This window comes from Spea bombifrons, chromosome 1 (assembly GCF_027358695.1).
Source record: "Spea bombifrons isolate aSpeBom1 chromosome 1, aSpeBom1.2.pri, whole genome shotgun sequence".
Taxonomy (NCBI): domain Eukaryota; kingdom Metazoa; phylum Chordata; class Amphibia; order Anura; family Pelobatidae; genus Spea; species Spea bombifrons.
The window spans coordinates 160,035,761-160,056,688 of record NC_071087.1 but is presented as its reverse complement, the minus strand read 5'-3'; the positions used below and the strand labels follow the sequence as shown (position 1 = coordinate 160,056,688).

The window sequence follows — 20,928 nt, the reverse complement described above, 5'->3', positions numbered from 1 at the left end:
TCCTTCACCAGACTCGTTGTGAGTTACGGGCTCCAGCGTCTTGACGCTGTTTAAAAATGAGACGTATTAAGGTCACTTCGAAATAAAACGCCAAAGCGAATAATAGAACTCGCTGCCGGCATCCTACGGATCCCACGAATGGTCTGGGTCACCAGGGGATGACGTTTATTACTTACTTTGTTTCGCAGAATTGTAGAATTCATGCCTTTAAGCAAAAATAACCCCTTTCAGGGCAAGGTGACTGGTGATACCTTCTTTAAATAAAACACGCGCGGGATAGACATACAGCTCCTGGATCTAAGACGAGACCAGCGACTGATTAAGTTCTGAGTCTTTACAGCAGGAGAAAGGGGCGACTAGACGGGCAGAATTGGTCCTATCTGCTGTCAAGTTCTATGTTCCTCTGTTTCTATCTGAAGGTCCCTTACTTTCCAAGGGGTCCTCCACCTCCATATCAATTTGCTTCAAGGTCCCGTCTTTCATGAGCTTTTCGGTGAAGATGTCCGACGGCACCAGCTCCCTGACGGTTTCCCCGTCCTCCTCCGATTTGGCCAGCCATCGTTCGCACGGGAAGGTGACCGTCTGTGATCCCTGAACAGCAAGACGGACAAATAAACACATGTTAATACTTCTTCTCTTTAAATAAGAATTAACTGGAAGAATATTTCACAGAACGGATCTAAACATTTGCTAGATCTGGCTCGCGCGACGTATAGACGCGGGTTAAATGGTTACTTAAAACACAACTAGATTTCTGTACATTTTTGGATAACCGGCTGACAAATGTTGTATTTTGGAACCTTTGTTTCCATATTCTTTGATACATTTCAGCAAGAACAGCTATCTTATCTATATACATTATATATATCATATATATTACATTTTTCATCTTTTTAAGTCCCAGGACTCAATTGATTGTAACATTTCACCAGTCCAGGTGATAAATCCATGGCCGGATTCCATTTACCCGCCATCATTGATGTACTTAAGAGTGCCTCCTACCACGTAGGGCTAAACATGCCCCTGTCTATGATCCCGCACGTGTCTTTTTATATTCCACCACTTTCTGAACATGCATCACCCACACTATACTCCCTACTTGATCTTAGGGCGGGAAGCTCCTGGGGTCTTTGCGAATGAATGGTGTTAGTGGTTCATTCATTCACGTAGATGTGATAACGGCCACAGAATGCCAGTCATCTTCCCCTGAATTCAATAATGGTTTCAGAAAACCCACCTTTCCATTAGGGAGCAGTCTTCTGATCTCCACTCTGTCCAAATGCCACCCTGAGTTGAGACCTTTGTCATTGTGCCCGATGCGGATTTTCTCAATCACGTCTCCGATGTCCTCTAGCTGGAGAATGAAGGGAATATGAAAGGATTTAATAACGCGTAGCTCGAACCGTGCGTATTTTGGACCCGTGTTCCAGGTATGTGACAATACACGGCATTGGAAACCAAACACGGTTTGTATAAATGCCCGAGTGCAGGTTTCCGGAACGTTGTGCTTGTCAGTAATCTGCCAGGAATCTAATGGAACTCGAAGACCAATTAAATTCTAAGCACGATGATCCTTGACAGGGGCTGTCAGAGCTAACCGTCTGCATGCGCCTGAATTATTCACACGGTAACTTATTATCATATTTCTCAAGAATGGGCAGCCAACCTCCGAGAGAATTCTGAATACGAGAGATCAGACCCCATTCGGCCCCCATCTAGTCTGCTCGTTTTTCCTGCTATAAAGACTCAAACTTTAATCAGACATATTCGTTTAAATTCCCTCTCGGTATTAACCCCGACCGCACTAAATATCCAATACGGGTGACAGTCAGGATCCAAACGGTTGCTCAGTGAGAGAGGTGCAGGCCACAAGGAGCGCACAGGAGGCAAATGGAGGATGCGGTAAGTACTGTGTGTGCGTGTATATGTACTGTATGTATGAGTGTATGTGTATATATATATATATATATATATATATATATATATATATATATATATATACACACACATACACACTACTGTTCAAAAGTTTGGGGTCACTTAGAAATTTCTTATTATTTGTTCTTTACATGAAATGGATCAGAAATCCAGTACAGACGGGGTTAATGTTGTAAATTACTACTGTAGCTGAAAATGGCTGATTTTTAATGGAATCTCTTCATAGGTGTACAGAGGCCCTTTATCACTGCCATCACTCCTGTGTTCCAATGGCCCTTTATCACTCCCATCACTCCTGTGTTCCAATGGCCCTTTATCACTCCCATCACTCCTGTGCTCCAATGGCCATTTATCACTCCCATCACTCCTGTGTTCCAATGGCCCTTTATCACTCCCATAACTCCTGTGTTCCAATGGCCCTTTATCACTCCCATCACTCCTGTGTTCCAATGGCCCTTTATCACTCCCATCACTCCTGTGTTCCAATGGCCCTTTATCACTCCCATAACTCCTGTGTTCCAATGGCCCTTTATCACTCCCATCACTCCTGTGTTCCAATGGCACGCTGTGTTCGCTGATCCAAGTTTATGTTTAAAAGGCTAATTGATGGTTAGAAAACCATTTTGTAATTATGTTACAGCCAGAAATGTCCTTGTTTTCCATGAAAAAGCTGCGTGACCCCAAACTTTTGAGCAGTAGAGTGTGTATGTGTGTATATGTATGTTTATGTGTGTTTATGTATGTGTGTGGTTATGTATAGGTTTGTGGGGGCAGAATAGACGATAGAAATAGGATGAAAGATGTAAAAGGGAGATAACAGGGAAAGCAGCTAGAAAAAGTTGAGCGAAAGATGTCAGAAAGTGACGTGCAAAAAAGAGATATAGAACAGAAGAACAAAGACCCCAAGAGGTAGAAAGCAGATGAAAAAAGTTTACTACGGCGGGAAATCAGGAGAAGGGGTCCTTCCGGTATAATTGGCTGGTCTGGGTTACAGGAGTGTTTCTGGTTAGTACCTCCACGATGAACTGGTCCACCGAGTTCCTCTCAAAATACATGCGTCTCTCCCTCTTGTTGACGCACAGGGACTTCTGCTGAGTGCACACTCCATCCCTGCCGTACAGGACGATGAAAACATCGGCGTCCGTCCCGGCTCCGAATACGTCACTGGTGTAAACGGTGATCTCATACGGCACAACTACACGAAGAAAAAAAACCCAATATATAGCAAATCTATAGGTGAATTCCATCAGCATCGCTCACGCGCACCGGGGGTCTGATCCCGACAGCACTCACATGGGACATATTGCTCAGTCTGTAAGTCAGAAGGAAAAAGGTATCTCTCGATCGCGCCATCATCTTCGGTCTTATCCAACCAGCGACCACAAGGGAATTTCATCCGTTGGCCGAGCGAAGGAGCGTCGATTTCTACCCAGTCCAAGAACCAACCGGCCGAGCTCCCTTAACGAGAACATTTATACAAATTGTCATTTATTTCCATTGTTTAATTTATAATATATATTTTTTCTACACATATTATTGTGGTATTGGGGGGAGGACAGAAGAATTGTGCTGGGGAGGGGGATGCTGTAATGGTACGCAGCAATGGAAAACATATTCTTTATTTGCATTAAAAATGACAATTCCCCGTTAAGAGGTTTCTGTAATTGGGTGTAATCCGAATGCGCCTTCGGAGCCAACACAGCTGTTTAAAATAAAAGCTCTAACATCAATTTTTCTACCTTGTCTGAAACGTCTGGCAGCGCTAAAAACTTTCTGACTTTACCTTAAACAACCCCAAACATTTTAAAGAGAATAATAGAGAAATTCGGCCCAAAGTGCGGCTATTTGTCTGCCTGGTTCCAATAAATTAAATTGCGCAAGACCCGACCCCGAGCCAAGTGGAATTATCCATTTACCCCAAAACTGTGGCTCTACGGGGGTTAAATTCATGGCCAAAACCCACAATTAAATCAATATTTTTTATATATATTTAGTTACAATTTGGAATTTTAGTTTGGACTTAAATTTGGCATTTTTTTTGACACGTACTGTGATCTCAGATGTCGCCATGACAATATATATATACTTAACCTCTGTGTACGGCTTTAGAATTAATGATGCTGTTCCACTTACACAGTAATTGCACTTTCTAGAATGTTAAGCAAATACATCCTTTTTGGTTCCCATAGCAACCGCAAAGTGCCTGCTTTTACGTCGCATGTCGATGGTTCCCGAAAGAATTATCAATGAGGAAAAATGTATCGGATTCCTTTTTTTTTAATATATTCTTTAATACGGTAACATAGTATCTTTTACCTTTGTTATCGTGTCCAATTTTTAATTTGGCGAGCGGACCGATGTCCACGGCCTCCACGGTGAACACGTCGATCTGGCCTCGCTCAAACTTATTCTTGTTTGTTTTGGAGGCCTTAAGATTCATAAACCCTGTAAGGAAAGTAAAACCAGGAGGGACACTTTATTTAGGGGGCGTGGTTAGGGTGTGGTTGGGGGTGGGGTTTTACTGAAACTTTTTAGGGGGCTTTGTGACCTATTGTTACCGGCAGAGAATAACCATTCGGCCCCCGTCTAGTCGCCTGTTTCTCCTGCTGTAAAGACTCAAACCTTAACTAGTCGTTGGTCTCGTCTGTCTATCCCATGCATGTTTAATACCCTCGCTGTATTACCCTCTACCACTTCTGCTGGGAGGCTGTTCCACTTACCTACCACCCTCTCTGGTAGCTGTTTATATAACCCAAGTGAGACATTTAGAAAAACAATAATGCATTATTCCCTGCTGCTTCTATACACATTATCGGGGCTTTTAGGGCCGTAGAACCCTGCGATACCCTCATACCCAGCAAACATTCTGAGCTCCTAGAAAAGAGGGGCATCAGGGGAGGAAAAAGGGGCTCAAGGATTTGGAGGCATGTGCACGTTTCAAGAGCTGAAAAATTTGCCCCAAAAAATTAATATCTGGCAAGTTAGATGAAATATTTGTTTTTGGCGCCCCCTTTTGGACAATGTGCAGACCTGTAATGAGTAGCCTCTGAAAAATGTAATATTATTATTATTGTTAAGCATTAATTAGATCATTATTATTAGTAGTATTGATATTTAGCAATAATCAATTGTTAATATTATTATAACATTGTTATAAGACGCCAGCAGATTCAATGATGCTATTGCTCGTACATAGATCTTGTATGCGGGATAAAAATGACTGGCAAAGACTTAGGGATCTCAACAACAACCTGCTCTATTTACACCAACATAATTTTATTTAAAATGATTATCTTGAATTATTTAGCCGAGTGATTAACTTATCACACCATAAACGATAGTACAAACCAGTGTCATCCTTCTCTCCATAAAGAATGATGAATATATTGGCATCTGTTCCAGCATTCTTCTTATCCCCAGTCTTTACTCTCACGGTGTATGTTGTTGATTTGGCTGTAAGAAAGTTACATTTATTTACTTTAAAACAAAAAAACTAGTAAAAAAAAACCCCCACATTTTTTCAAACAACATTTTAAAAATAAATATATATTGCCTCAGATTGCCTTCAAGAAGCATTGGCCTAGAGCTACTTTTGTGCATCTTGTAAATACGGACCGGTGAGTCTGATACTTTTAAAAAAGAACCGTAAACAATGCATAAAATAAAAAAAAATTGCTTTCGCTGGGCTTTAATATGACTTCATTGGTCAGTGGGGCTGGAATGGGACAATATACTGTCCCTTCAAACCAATGCCACCAAACCTCGGACACCAACCTTTCTGCTCTAAGCCCAGTGTAGCAAGAGATTGTTCTTCTCCGTCCTCATCCTTCTTCATAAAAGCTTCATTCACTGGCACCAACTGCCTGGAAATCTGACCGTCATCCTCGTCGACGGCCAGCCACCTCTGGCACGGGAAAAAGTACCTACGGTACGGACAAACACGTGAATGAACCGTGGGCTTCTCTACCTTCAATTCTGAGGATTTCATGGAGAATTTCACTTGAAAGGGAAGGTAGCGAATGCTTACTTTGCGTCATCCTTCTTGTCCACGATCTCGACCCTATCGAGGAACCAGCCGGCGTTGCTCCCGGAATTATCATGCCGGATTCTCAGCTTTTTCAGTTCCCCCAAATCTACGGCACATACGGTAAATATGTCTTCCTGCAGTCGGATACGCACAGAGGAGACAAGGGTGGACATTATGTCATGGGATGTCTACATAAATTTGGTTATTTGGACCTAATGTCCTGAACAAAAAAATTGGTAACAAATGACATCTAACAGAACACATTCCCAAATCACCCTTGGTAAGTGAATACATTGTACCTGTCCTTTCTCAAACTTGTTTAGATGGTTTGCCTTTTTCAGCTGGCGTTCACCGGTATCACCGATCTCACCATAGATGGTAACAAACACGTTGGCATCGGTCCCAGCTCCCCAGACGTTGCCGGTGAACACGTGAAGCTCATACATGTTCTCTAAGGCAGAAACGACAAGTGGAAACCGACTTTAAGCACGTGTGCAGTGCATTCAATTTGATGAAGCCATTTGTGGTCCAAGCAAGCAGATACCTTCAAGGCCAGACGTTTCCTGAGGAAGAAGCTCCACCACCAGCTCTCCATCCCCTTCTCCGCGTGCCAGCCAGCGCTTGCACTCAAACTTGTACGACTCCACCACTTCCATGGGTTTTAGCTCTTCTTCCTCTTCTCTGCTGGATTTCTTCTTCTTTTTGTCTTTGCCTTTCTTCTTCTCTGTCTTGTCCACCACAGGAACCATTTGCACCCCGAGTCTCTTGATCTCCACCGACTCTAGGTACCAGCCGTCGCCAAACCCTTTACCGTCGTGTCCGATTCTAAGTTTCAGAATCTTGCCGACGTCGGCTGCCTCTACCTGAGCCAAGACAAGTGACAGGAACGTGTACAGCTTCGGAAAGGAACATTGACCAGAGGCTCCTAGCCATGGTAGTCAACACCAGGAACCCGGCATTGAGCTAACAACACAATAAGCCAGAAATGAGCAACGTTTTCTCTATGGAACTCTTACTGCTTGTAATGTTTAGCCAGATTTTTTTTTTTGCAAATAATGATTCTCTCTTGGAATTATAGAAGGTTCTAGATCAACAACAGTAGCTGATGAACTATTGGCTACCAAATATCTGACTATATTTAATATTCAAAGCAAGTCAAGATTTATCTTCTGGTTGCAGAATCAGCTATCAATTAAATGAAAATTTTTAAATATTTTTTTTTTTAAAAAATTAAGCTAAAAAAATGCACAGTCGATAAAGAGTTTCATAAACTCAATGTATAGAGAACAAAAACAAATGTAAAACGTTCTAGACTATTGCAGACCAATAGAACACCAACGCCTGACACATTAATGTAATATTTTCAGTAAATTAAAAAGTATGATGGCATTCAGCAAAGTTTTCTTTTTAAGGAGATTTTTTTATTTTAGTAATTTAATATCAAAGGAAATATTAGAATTATATTTTATGCCCCCTACTTCCCTCCTAATCAAATAACGATCTATTTAAAAAAAAGTAAATATTCAAACAAAATAATAAATACTAAAAAAAAAATAAAAATAAAAAAAAAAAGATGCCCACCTTAAATACGTCAACTGCTCCTCTTTCAAAGTCATTTGACCGGCTTCTCAAGAAGGTCTCCTCGGTTTTCCCGCCGTCGCCGTACAGCTGCATGAACACGTTAGCGTTGGTACCGGCTCCACGGACGTTGCCGGTAGTTACGAGGACCTCGTAATTAACCACTGCCAAGGACAGAAGAAGTTGAAATGTAGAATGTAAGTGTCGGATATGGAATGCGTGTCGCCGGGGCATTCTGAAACCAATTACATGTGAAGAACATACTATCCGAAGAGTATAATAAATAGCAACATATTTCAACCCGAGAAAACACAAGATCTATGATGTCATACAGCATAAAGAACCCCTAAAGGGTCACCCTGCGCCTTACCCAATTTCCAAAATATCTTCTCCTTTTTTCTGGACATTCTTGTTTATCAAACACCGCCATCGTCTAATAGACCAATTTACCTCATTCATGCACTTATAAGTTCAGAGAAGAAGCTACAAGTGAATGAAGTGGAAACGTTGGCTTCATACTCACGCTTCTCAATGTCTTTAACCTCGCTGGCGTAGACTTCCACCTCCACTTTGCCATCGCATTCATCCTTGCAGAGCCAGCGGTTACACGGGAACATGTACTGCTTGCCATGGGCCGGAACTTGGACAACCACATTCGCCAGAAACCAGCCGGCTCGTATCCCTACGTTATCATGGCCGATCAAAAGCTTATTGATCTGAAAAATACAAAATTATTCCGCAGTGAGTTTCGTAATATATGCACAACAAAAAATAAAAAAAAAAATATACAAAAGGGGAATGCACAACCTAAATAAAAAAAAAAAATCAGATTCCTGGGTAGATAATGAACAATAAATACACAAAGCAAGGCAAAAATGTGTGATTGAACAGGTCAGGATAGCCTAAAATTGAGAGCTGAAATTATTATATTGTAACAAAAATAATTCTATACAGCTTATTCTATACGGTGCCAAAAAATAGACACTGGGGAGTTTTGGACATTTTGTTCTGTTCTATCAACAGTCCATGATTTTGAGATATTCCTAGATGACTATAGATGGACCAGCGTGTATCTGGTTTAAGCATGTAAAAACTTAAATAATGGTATTTTCTATAGTTGTTTTTATTATTATTATTATTTTTTTTTTTTACTATTATTATTTTTTTTTATTATTATTTTATTAATTTTTACTATTATTATTTTTTTTACTATTATTATTATTTTTTTTTTATTATTATTTTTTTTACTATTATTATTTTTTTATTATTATTTTATTATTTTTTTTACTATTATTATTTTTTTTATTATTTTTATTATTATTATTATTTTTACAATTACTTGCATTTAGCTATACCTATTTTCTTACTACGCAGAATCTGGTAATATAAAAAGTCTGCTGAATTATTTAATTTTTATGTAAAAATATGCACAAATACGTCTTTTACATTAGAATCTGTACCAAGTGGGATAAAACATGAATTATTTATGCGTGAACAGACAAATACTTAAAGCCCCTCTGAGATTATTGGTGTCACCTATATTCATCAGCTAACATCAGCCTGTCGCTTTCTACAGTACTTTTCTCCGGCAATTAGAAGCACGGACGGAAACAAGTGACATTATTTATAGTAAGAGGTAATACAGTCAGAAAATGTTATTATTATTAAAATAATTATATTAATGGAACGCTTTTTCTGTATCGTGTTGGCCGAAGAGATCGCAGAGGTGACGATTCTTAGGAAACAATCAAGATTAACATCTTTAGGGACTTGTCTATTCAACATAAAAAAGTGTTGGAACCACTCATAATAAATCCCTACTCACTGTAGGCTCTCCTTTGGATTGAATTATTTAAGGCCAGGGCTAGAATAGTTGCCACTGATATTAAATGAGTTCTCGCCTAATCAAGAAAGGGAGCCTAGAACATGTTCAGAGGCTACCACCATTTATAAAGCGTGAGCCCTCGACGAAGCCGGAAACTGATAGAATGACTATCATTTTTATATTAATGAGGATCATTTTCTAGCTAGCTTTAGAATGGTGGTACTATGGATGGTGGTAGCCTCTGTACATGTTCTAGGCTCCCTTCAAGGGTTAGGCAGGAACCGATGTTCTAGCCCTAGCCTTTAAATAATTCAATGTGAGGGAGAGCCTAGTGTGTGTAGGGGTTTATTGTGAGTGCTTACAACACTATTTTCTATGTTGGAAAGAGGGAAGAAGATTTTTTATTATATAAATTAATATTAATAAAAGTATTTTGTAATGAACTGTAAGAGCATCACATACCCAGGTACCTTCTGGAGCAATGACTGAGCCAGGAGGACTAGTTAAGCCCGTTACGGCTCCTAGGAATATTTTCAAAAGAACAATAGAAAAGGCCTAAGAGAGGAAAATGTTACCTTCCCGATATCAATGGTATTGATGGTGAAGTTATCCACTCGCCCTCTCTCAAAGTTATCTCCAAGATCGTTATCGGAGACCAGAAGGAACTGCTTGTTAGTATCCCCTTTCTCTCCATAAAGCTTGACGAAGACACGGGAATCGGAGCTGGCTCCGCTGACATCGCCGGTTTTAATCTGGAAGTGGTAGCTGATGCCTGCAGGAAATATTATTATGATGTCATTATATATGATAAATTAACTATTCTTGGGTGTTCTGTGATGTGGACCCGCTGGTTGACCATCGGTGGCCTCAGTGAGGGCATTCTGTACCAGGAAGCCTGCTAGGTTCAGGGATGCATCCACTACCGGCTGCCCGGACCAGCGACAAAGACTTTGGAGCCTCAACTCTCAATGCCGTGGGTTAGCGGCCATGTCTATGAACTCTTCTTATCACAGAAGTGGTGGTCTTATCACAGCAACCAATGGGATGTTCCTGCTGATTCCGACCATAACATTGCTTTCTAGATCACTTCTGAAACTTTGTACCTTATCCCTTAGACTGCCAACCATGTATGAGACATGTGGTTGCCAAGGAGGGCTAAGAAAGCCAACTACGTATTTCATAACCAGGTACCAGTTACATTTTCCTGCATGCTGACGAGCTCATCCAGCTACAGATCAGCTGCCGGCATGCAGCATATTTTTTTTTTTATATATATTTTTTTTATTTAACATTTTTAACGTATTCCGTAGTATGGAATCCTCTGTACCTGATAATAGAACTCTATCGATTTCAGCCATTCTTTGAACCTTATCAAACTTGTAACTACATAACAATGTACCTACACCATAGCACAAAAGGTAAATTAATTGTGTTATAACCAGGCCCGGACTGGCCATCGGGCACACCGGGCATTTCCCCGGTGGGCCGGGCCGCGGCAGGGCCGGATTGACTTAGGGGCTGATGGAGCTTCAGCTCCAGGCTCCTACCTTAAAATAGGCCCAGTCAGGACCGGACTGACTGGGCCTATGCGGCCTCATTAACGCAGGGCATAAGGGGCACCTTCCCCTTAAGCCCGCCACAACTGCGACCGGGTCCTCCACTCTAAGGGGCCGGGAAGCCCCCTCCAGGGCCGGCCTTACGGGTGTGCGGCCGCACAGGGCTTAACTTTATTTAACATGTTAAATAAAGTTAAAAAAAACAAAACCCGATGTTTTAAATAAAAATGGGCTATTCTGGCTTAAATGCCCGGGCCTATTTTTTTGTCCCAGTCCGGGCCTGGTTATAACATTGAATATTATGTCTGTGAAAGTCATACATTCTACGAATGGCAGCATGTGCAAAAAATCCCCCATTAACAGCGTTAAAGTTCTTAATAGTGGAAATCATCCACACGGTGGAACGTACTTCTCAGCATCTGGGAGTCACCGACAGGTACCAGTTCTCGAATAATGTGCCCGTCATCCTCATTCCGGTCAAACCACCTGATTAAAATAAAAAAAAACCCGTGAATAGAAAGCCGGATTGATGTACAGATTCCCTCTTTTACGTCTGTGTACTGTATGTCAAATGTGATGAGTCTGGAAAAGAATGCCATGGTTTAGAATATTGGTCATTGTCGGAAAGTTCCTCCGCATGGTTGATATAAAGCATCATCCTATGAATAAAACATGTTATGTGGAGCCCCTTGGATCTTCTCCATGGGTTTGGTGATGGCGTCTAGTACAAGACACTGGATTGACATGGATTGTATGTATATCCTTATTCATTAGGTGCCAAGATAAGTACAGTGGTCTACAGACATTTTCACTTGGGGTACACTGGGTAGGAATCCATTAGGAAAGGAGGTCCTTATGGATTGGAGAAGAGTGCAGATGTCTCATACCTGTTGCACGGAAACTCCACGGCCTCTGTCTCTGGTTTCCCTTCCTCTCGGACCACAACCTTTTCGAGATACCAGCCACAGCCTCCTCCTTTCCCATCATGTCCTATGCGTACCCTTCTCACTTGCTTAAGAGTCACAGCTTCGATGATGAACTCGTCGGCCTGCAAGGCGATGGAGAACCTCGTGGTCAGATGAAGAGATTAGTAAACAGATTGTACCTTTGCCTCAAACTAGGTCACGGTAGCCAGTTGGGGGTCCGCATTCCTTTTTACCATCTTCTTCTGAGAAGGGTGCAACTATGGGCATCCAAGTGACAATGCAACAGTGTTTTCACCCCAACTAGAATGGGTTTCATTCGGCTTTAAATCACATATAGTAGTTTATGCTAATTGTGTCTTAATGTTAAGCTTGGACTGGATCTTTCCCCACCTGGGATCTTTCCCCAGTATTGAGCTCCTTGACAGAGTCGCACCATTGACCCGCCGGACCAAGCCGGCAATCAGCTGAAGTAACGGACCAACTCCAAGGCTCCGCTAGTTTGATGAATGCCAGGAGTGCAGAGACCTCTAATTAATTACAGGAGCTCAATGACGCAATAAACTCCAGAATTCCATGGACTTCACCAACCTTCTGAACTCTACAACCCAACGGCTCGGCTAATTTCAGAATTCCTTGGACATTGTTGACCTCCAGAACCCAATGAATGGCTCAACTAACCAGCTGAACTGTTACAGACCGCTAATTTACATTAGTAGTTATTATGATGTCATCAAAAATTGTTTGTTTCCTTTCAGCAACCTACAAATAGCTGAACGACCTTTCTGCGGCAGAAGACACACTAAAGCATTAGCGATAAGTTCAAGATCCTCTAGCGGGTCATCAGATCGTTCGAGTAAATATTATCTATCGACTGCCATGGTATCAAATTAACAAGTAAATGTGTAATTGGCTAATCACAGCAATTTCCATAAATATTACACATTATAATGCGCCATTTGCACCCCAGATTCCTGGAATTCACGCCAATTCCTACCATTTATTATTATCCAGGGATCCGTAAAAAAAAAAATAATAACTATGACCTAAACGGTTTCTCTGTGTTCCATTTTATAGATTACGGGGTAATTCTTAGAATTCTCTGTCATGGTAAAATAATTGTAGGAAATTCTCCGTTTTCCCGTTTTATATTTGTTCCCAAGTGGAGGTCACTCCGTTCAGCATTATAATAAATTGTGATGGATATTATTGCTTGGATGTGCGATCTCTTTGCATTTCCATTGATGTATTTTTCATGGGGAAAAAAAGCTGGAGGGGCTGTATAAACTATTGCCCGATATCAATGTTTTAGTATTATTCACTAAGAAATAGAAAATTTAACAATTCTTAGTGTAGGAGGTTCAGAAGTATTTCCAGTGTTTAGCTGTCAAATGATATTAAATCTCTCCGAGCCCAACACGCCATTAAATGGGAAGAGAAAACATTTCCTTGAGTTTAACTGCCCGCTCTGTATAAAAATACCCCCCCAGTGCTGTATACAGTAATATAACCCCCCAGCGCTGTATACAGTAATATAACCCCCCAGCGCTGTATACAGTAATATAACCCCCAGCGCTGTATACAGTAATATAACCCCCAGCACTGTATACAGTAATATAACCCCAGCGCTGTATACAGTAATATAACCCCCAGCACTGTATACAGTCATATAACCCCCCAGCGCTGTATACAGTAATATAACCCCCAGCGCTCTATACAGTAATATAACCCCCAGCGCTGTATACAGTAATATAACCCCCAGCGCTGTATACAGTAATATAACCCCCAGCACTGTATACAGTAATATAACCCCCAGCACTGTATACAGTAATATAACCCCCAGCGCTGTATACAGTAATATAACCCCCAGCGCTGTATACAGTAATATAACCCCCCAGCGCTGTATATAGTAATATAACCCCCAGCGCTGTATACAGTAATATAACCCCCAGCGCTGTATACAGTAATATAACCCCCCAGCGCTGTATATAGTAATATAACCCCCAGCGCTGTATACAGTAATATAACCCCCAGCACTGTATACAGTAATAACCCCCAGCACTATATACAGTAATATAGCCCCCCAGCGCTGTATACAGTAATATAACCCCCAGCGCTGTATACAGTAATATAACCCCCAGTGCTGTATACAGTACTATAACCCCCCAGCGCTGTATACAGTAATATAACCCCCAGCGCTGTATACAGTAATATAACCCCCAACGCTGTATACAGTAATATAACCCCCCAGCGCTGTATACAGTAATATAACCCCCAGCGCTGTACACAGTAATATAACCCCCAGCGCTGTATACAGTAATATAACCCCCAGCGCTGTATACAGTAATATAATCCCCCAGCGCTGTATACAGTAATATAACCCCCAGCGCTGTATACAGTAATATAACCCCCAGCGCTGTATACAGTAATATAACCCCCCAGCGCTGTATACAGTAATATAACCCCCCAGCGCTGTATACAGTAATATAACCCCCCAGCGCTGTATACGGTAATATAACCCCCAGCGCTGTATACAGTAATATAACCCCCAGCGCTGTATACAGTAATATAACCCCCAGCGCTATATACAGTAATATAACCCCCAGCGCTGTATACAGTAATATAACCCCCCAGCGCTGTATACAGTAATATAACCCCCAGCGCTGTATACAGTAATATAACCCCCCAGCGCTGTATACAGTAATATAACCCCCAGCGCTGTATACAGTAATATAACCCCCCAGCGCTGTATACAGTAATATAACCCCCCAGCGCTGTATACAGTAATATAACCCCCAGCGCTGTATACAGTAATATAACCCCCCCAGCGCTGTATACAGTAATATAACCCCCAGCGCTGTATACAGTAATATAACCCCCCAGTGCTGTATACAGTAATATAACCCCAGCCCCCCTAGATGGAAAATGGAAAATAATTCTTTACTTACGTTGCCTTTTTCAAACTTATTCATGTTGTTCTTGCAGTCGATGAGGAAACGCTCTCCTGTGTCACCGAGATCTCCGAAGAGGCAGATGAACACGTTGGCGTCCGTCCCGCTTCCACTCACCTTCCCCGTGTGAACCGTCACTCGATACTTTACCACTGAGGAGGCACGACAACAAAAACGACAAAGCAAGATGAGGAACCCCCGTATCGTAGAAGGTTAAATGATCTCATCGCGAAGCTGCCAGGACCTTTCCATATAAAAAATAACACCGACGATATATTATCCAAGCCCACCGGGTCATGACCTCATAATGCATAATTCATGGCGATATCTGCTTTCACTTGTCATGTAGTTACAAAGATAAAATGAAATGTCTTGGAGACCCAAGTCTTTGAAAATATAATTTCCAAAGAACGCCATGCAGGGGCCCCACCGGACCATCGTCCTATACGGAACATTTTCCCAAAATCACATGGCAGGAATGGACTTTCAGACCAGAAGACCCGGGGTTGCTTTTAAAGGGATGTTCAGAAACCATGGATAGTGGCCTTCGGGGCTATGATCTGGTCATATATCTGCCCGACATGCCGTAGTAAATATCTCCTGTCCGTGGTGTCACCTGGCAAGACATCGGCCACCAATGGTCCATCCGCCGGAAGCTCCCTTAATATTTCATTGTCATCTTCATTGAGATCCAACCAACGTCCACATTTGAAGGTGTATTTCTCCTTAGTCAATGTTTTTAGGAGCGTCACCTGCGAGCAATCAGTCAAAAAAACTGGTGTTTAAGTCATCATTTCATAAGATGGACTCATTTATAAGGACTGCGTACAATCACAGGGTCACAGAGCGACTTTACAAGTTTTAAATTACCTGCCCCTATATGAGTATCTTTCCTTACCTTGTTTAAATGCCAACCAGCGAAAGCATTCCTCTTCTCGTGCCAAATTCTGAGTTTATATAATATTCCCAAATCAGGGAGTTCGATCTATAACAGGAAAAAAAAAACACGATATAGAAGATTCTGTAAATTATGCCTTTAACTCCGGACTATTTCATCATCAGGAATTAAAGGTCCGTGTGAGCAACTCTATTGGTCGCCGGCAGGGAGCTCCAATGCCAACAACCAATGAAGGGCAACAGAGTCGCATGTATGGACCTTTAACTCCTGGAGCGGGGAGACCAGTGGCCTTCACAGGCAAAGTTTCGGTGTCAGGAGTTAAAGGTCAGTACGAGCAACTCTATTGGTCGCCGGCAGGGGGCTCATCTGACATCAACCAATGAAGAGCAGCTGCCCTTCATTGGTTGATGGCAGAGGAGGCCCCCGCCGGCGACAAATAGAGTTGCTCGTACTGACCTTTAAAATCCTGGGCGCAAAAGCTGCTGTGTACCGTTACCGCGTTAACCCCGTATTAAACCCTTCTCAAAAAATGAGGGGAAAACGAGCACGATGAATGCACACGAATATTCACCCAAACTGAACACAGGAATGGGCGAATATTCGTGAAATCAGAAGATTTGTTTTCCCATTTAATAATATATGTATCATGTAATCTTATAATAGATTTATCGTAATAATATAATATCATGTAATCATATAATATACGTATCATAATAATATAATATAGGTATAATGTCATAATATAGGTATCATGTAATCATATAATATATTACTATATATATATATAATTAATATGATTACATGATACCTATATTATATTATTACATGATATTATATTATTATGATACGTATATTATATGATTACATGATACATATATCATGTAATCATATAATATACGTATCATAATAATATATCATGTAATAATATAATATATGTATTATGTAATCATATAATCTTTGTATCATGTAATAATATAGGCATCATGTAATAATATAATATATGTATCATATCATGTACGGTAATCATATAATATATGAATCATGTATCATGTAATAATATAGGCATCATGTAATTATATAATATATGTATCATGTAATAATATAATATATGTATCATATTATGTAATTATATAATATATGTATCATGTAATAATATAATATATGTATCATATCATGTAATTATATAATATATGTATCATGTAATAATATCGGCATCATGTAATTATATAATATTTGTATCATATCATGTACGGTAATCATATAATATATGAATCATGTATCATGTAATAATATAGGCATCATGTAATCATATAATATTTGTACCATAAACTTGTCGATCTGCCCCGTTTCGAAGTTGTCCGAGTTGTTGTCCAGTTTCATTTCATCGGATTTTCCCTTCTCTCCGTAGATCTGGAGGAGGATATTGGCGTCTGTGCCGGCATTTTTAATGTCGCTCGTCCATATCCAAAGAGACCACGGATGTTCTGTAACATTATAACATGTTTTAATGACATGAATACCAGAGATTATTTATTTTTAAGTGATTGTAAGGAAAGAATTCCACTTCATGGCATCCCAATCCTCTACAGGAGCTGCATTGTGCTCCAGTTCCTAAAAACATCAAAATATTGCCAAATGAAGAAAAAAAACGCTGTTCTGCCAATCCCTGTAGTAAGATTATGATCCCGTTGTACAGCACTACGGAATATGATGGCGCTATATAAAACAATAAATAATGACGACACTAACGTTCAGCCGTGACGAGTGGGATACATCTCCCTCGCCATGCGTGCCATCATATTTTCATGAATATTACGCAATAATTAAAATGATTAACCCTTCGCTTACTTTTCTGCCTCTTCTGGCGCAGGGACACCATTTCGTAGAGCTCGCGCTCTATCAAACCATCTCCTTCATCTTCGTCGAGCCATTTCCCGCAGGGGAACGTCTGCTCGATGCCGGTGAATGGGCAGTAGACTACCACCTGTAGTGAAGTACAAACCAATTTATCTTAAAGGGACAGTACAATTTTTTTAAAAAAGGAATTGATATCTAATGTTGTACTTATTTTGGCTTTATAATGTGTAATTGTGTTTTATGTAGTCAGGCTATTTACTAAAATACTTTATTTGATGCATACCAATTCCTTGTATTAGCCTTTACCGCTTCTGCTGGGAAGATGTTCCACTTATCTACTATTGTCTCAGTAAAATAACACTTCCTTGCATCTTAAGCGAAGGCTGGAATTTTTATGTAAAGCTCCGTACCTTTCTCATTCATTTATCTGACACGGTAAATGTTAATGGCAGCGAGCGGGGGGAGAGCCAAATTGGGAGAGCTGAACAGATGGGTTTCACAGAGTACCATAATTTACCAAAGGGGAGACTATAATGGCTTTCGGGATGATTCTCATCATTGGTAACATTTGATGCAATTTTCTTTTCACTATTTTACTCGCTTTTCATATCCCTGGGAGCGTCTTTCTCTCTCATACCGCAGGAAATTAGATCCACAAATTACGGGGTGAGTGAGCAGCGCAGCGAGGGGTTAAGTCAAGGGTGAGCGATCCCTGCACAAACAGGAGGCTTCTGTACTGTAAGGCAACCTGTATGGCTGAACGGTAAACCTATGATCGGCAGAGTGAATAGAAACATAGAAGCTTCCGGCAGATCGGCCCCCGTCTAGTCGCCTGTTTCTCCTGCTGTAAAGACTCAAACCTTAATCAGTCGTTGGTCTTGTCTTAGATTCAGGAGCCGTATGTCCGTCCCATGCATGTTTAATACCCTCACTGTATTACCCTCTACCACTTCTGCTGGGAAGCTGGTCCACGTATCTACCACCATCTCAATTAGATAACGATATAAGCAGAATAGAAGGTGAGCATGACCAGGATTTTAACGTTACTATTAAGATTCCTACCGTCATACAGCTAAGAGCATTTAAGGCACAAATATAACTTCTACCCCTGAGTTCTGCACCGGCAGTAAGGTAAATAGCCAGAAGGCGGAGCCTCCACGGGGACAATCCTCCTCATTGGATGTGCCCGTCGAGGCTCCGCCTTGTGGTGACTTACCCAGGAACGCAAAATACAGACATAGAGAAGTGGTTGTCGGAGAAGGTAGGGACAGAGTGAGAGGGTTAGAGAGAGTGAGTGAGTGAAAGTGAGACAACGTTCCGAAAACTAAAATCCCTCTGAATTTCGTCCTCGAAAAGCTAATGGACCAGAAACGAAACAAAAAATGTGTCTAGTGCCTACCAATAATAAGCAATTTCAATGAGCGCTAAACACCAGATGCTTGTGCAAAGCTGTACTTTTACAATAGCAAATAACTTAAAGCACCATGCTGTTAACAATAATTTAAAAAAAAAACTTTTTAACCTGTTCGTGTCCTGGAGGACGTACCGGTACGTCCTTAAAAGCTGTGCCAAGAGGCACTTTAGGACATACAGGTACATCCCCCTGCCGCTGCAACAAAGTCAGGACATGCTGTTACATCTTAACGAGTGTCTTCGCACAGCTTTTAAGGAAACAAAGTATCTCCCCTTCCAAAAAAAAATTAAAAAGTAAAAAGAAAATCAAGGGAATAAATATAAATAATAAAAAAAAAACATTAATTGGGAGCTTAGTGATGTCACCAGGGCACCACTGGCATCAAAAATGTGTGAGAGATCCCCAAACTTAACAATAACACTTTTCTAAAATAAAAAATAAAAAGTATTTCTATGACTTTTAAAGAAGGCCCTATTTCTCATGAACAAAACCATGCGGGTTCATCAAATACAGAAAAAGGGGAATCATGGTTTCACAAACATATGGGAAAAATGACACAGATTATTATTATTATTTATTTTTATTATTTTTATTACTATTATTTATTTATGAAGCACTAATATATTCTGTACAACTTAAAAGGAAAAATACTGCCATAATATATAATAAATATATAAATCTCATGAAATGTTGTATTAAGGGCTGCGTAAATTGTTGGCGCGATATAAATATAATAATAATAACAATAATAATATTAAAAGTAATAATAATTGTTGGGGCAATTTAAATAAAATATAATTATAATAATAATAACAATAATAAGTAATACTAATAAATAATAATAATTATAATAATAATGGTTGGGGCTATTTAAATAAAATAATAATAATAATAATAATATTTAAATAGCCCCAATAATTATTATTATTAATTATTTTTTAATAATAATAATAATTATTATTATTTCTGGAATATTAATACAATAGATTATTATTTATACATTATAAATTAATATACTTATTGTTGGGAAATATACATTTCCCTCACAGACCTTCTCGCAGTACCAGCCCGAGCTGACGCCTCGTCCGTCATGACCGACAGTGACTCTGCTCAGAGGACTGAGTAATGCCGCGATCTCGATGTTAAAGATGTCGATCCTGCCGCGCTCAAACTCTCCTCCTTCCAGAAAGATCTTCCCGCTGTTCTTTACACCTTTGGATCCGTGAAGAATCACATGGACCTTGGAGTTGGTTCCGGCTCCTCTGATATCGCCCGTCATTATGGAGACGTTATAAACGATGCCTAATGGAGAAAGCACGGAGCACGGGTGTTTAAATACCATGAGATTGGAATCTTCCGTAAAACTCGCCTTCTTCCATTTTTTTGAGTGACTTAGGCTTATTAACCCCCTTAAGGACAACAGGTTGTCCTAAAACCCATTAATGACAATGCATTGTGAGCCCGTACATGAACGGGCTTTGTCATGAAGGGGTTAAAACTACCTACGGTTTATACTTATTGTATAGACGTTTCACATCAGAGAACATGTGGCATAATGTGGCAAAACTAGCATCTGTCATTTTCTGCCCTTTCTTTTCTAATTCCACATCCCCCCCCAGTCATCCTTACGAAGATTGTCTAACCAATCAACAACAACCAGCGACTTAACTATAAGAGAGAGGTAGATGAATGTTTGTTTTTTTATTGTATGGGTTCCCTTAGTGTATAGAATTTGTAAAAAAAAAATAAAAAAAAAAATATTAAAAAAAAGCAATAGATCCCCTTTAATTTAGAATTTCACTGCTAAACAAGGACTTAATAATTCGGCGACAGACCTAGAGATGTCAAATTTTCAGAAATTTTGAAGCCATGAAAATATAAAAATTTTTCCGAAAAATTTTACATTTTCAGAAAAATTCGAAAAAAATTATTTTGTTACACTGGGAAGCTGAAACGGAGTG

At 40.2% G+C, this 20,928-nt stretch overlaps 1 protein-coding gene across 1 annotated transcript in view; it reads right to left on the bottom strand.

The window, feature by feature from the left end:
• The window catches only part of LOXHD1 (lipoxygenase homology PLAT domains 1), a 62,642-nt gene that overhangs the window by 10,932 nt on the left and 30,782 nt on the right, over positions 1-20,928 (bottom strand). Inside the window, exons 13-33 of the mRNA XM_053454668.1 lie at positions 20,019-20,269; positions 17,545-17,680; positions 17,020-17,180; positions 15,697-15,783; positions 15,415-15,550; positions 14,796-14,950; positions 11,812-11,972; positions 11,334-11,410; positions 9,944-10,140; positions 8,067-8,259; positions 7,547-7,707; positions 6,510-6,828; positions 6,265-6,416; positions 5,966-6,099; positions 5,713-5,861; positions 5,287-5,391; positions 4,255-4,383; positions 3,232-3,396; positions 2,952-3,133; positions 1,238-1,354; positions 429-591 (exon numbers count right to left, since the gene is read on the bottom strand). Coding sequence (XP_053310643.1) covers positions 429-591; positions 1,238-1,354; positions 2,952-3,133; positions 3,232-3,396; positions 4,255-4,383; positions 5,287-5,391; positions 5,713-5,861; positions 5,966-6,099; positions 6,265-6,416; positions 6,510-6,828; positions 7,547-7,707; positions 8,067-8,259; positions 9,944-10,140; positions 11,334-11,410; positions 11,812-11,972; positions 14,796-14,950; positions 15,415-15,550; positions 15,697-15,783; positions 17,020-17,180; positions 17,545-17,680; positions 20,019-20,269 — 3,330 coding nt within the window. The remainder of the gene's footprint in view (positions 1-428; positions 592-1,237; positions 1,355-2,951; positions 3,134-3,231; positions 3,397-4,254; positions 4,384-5,286; positions 5,392-5,712; positions 5,862-5,965; positions 6,100-6,264; positions 6,417-6,509; positions 6,829-7,546; positions 7,708-8,066; positions 8,260-9,943; positions 10,141-11,333; positions 11,411-11,811; positions 11,973-14,795; positions 14,951-15,414; positions 15,551-15,696; positions 15,784-17,019; positions 17,181-17,544; positions 17,681-20,018; positions 20,270-20,928) is intronic.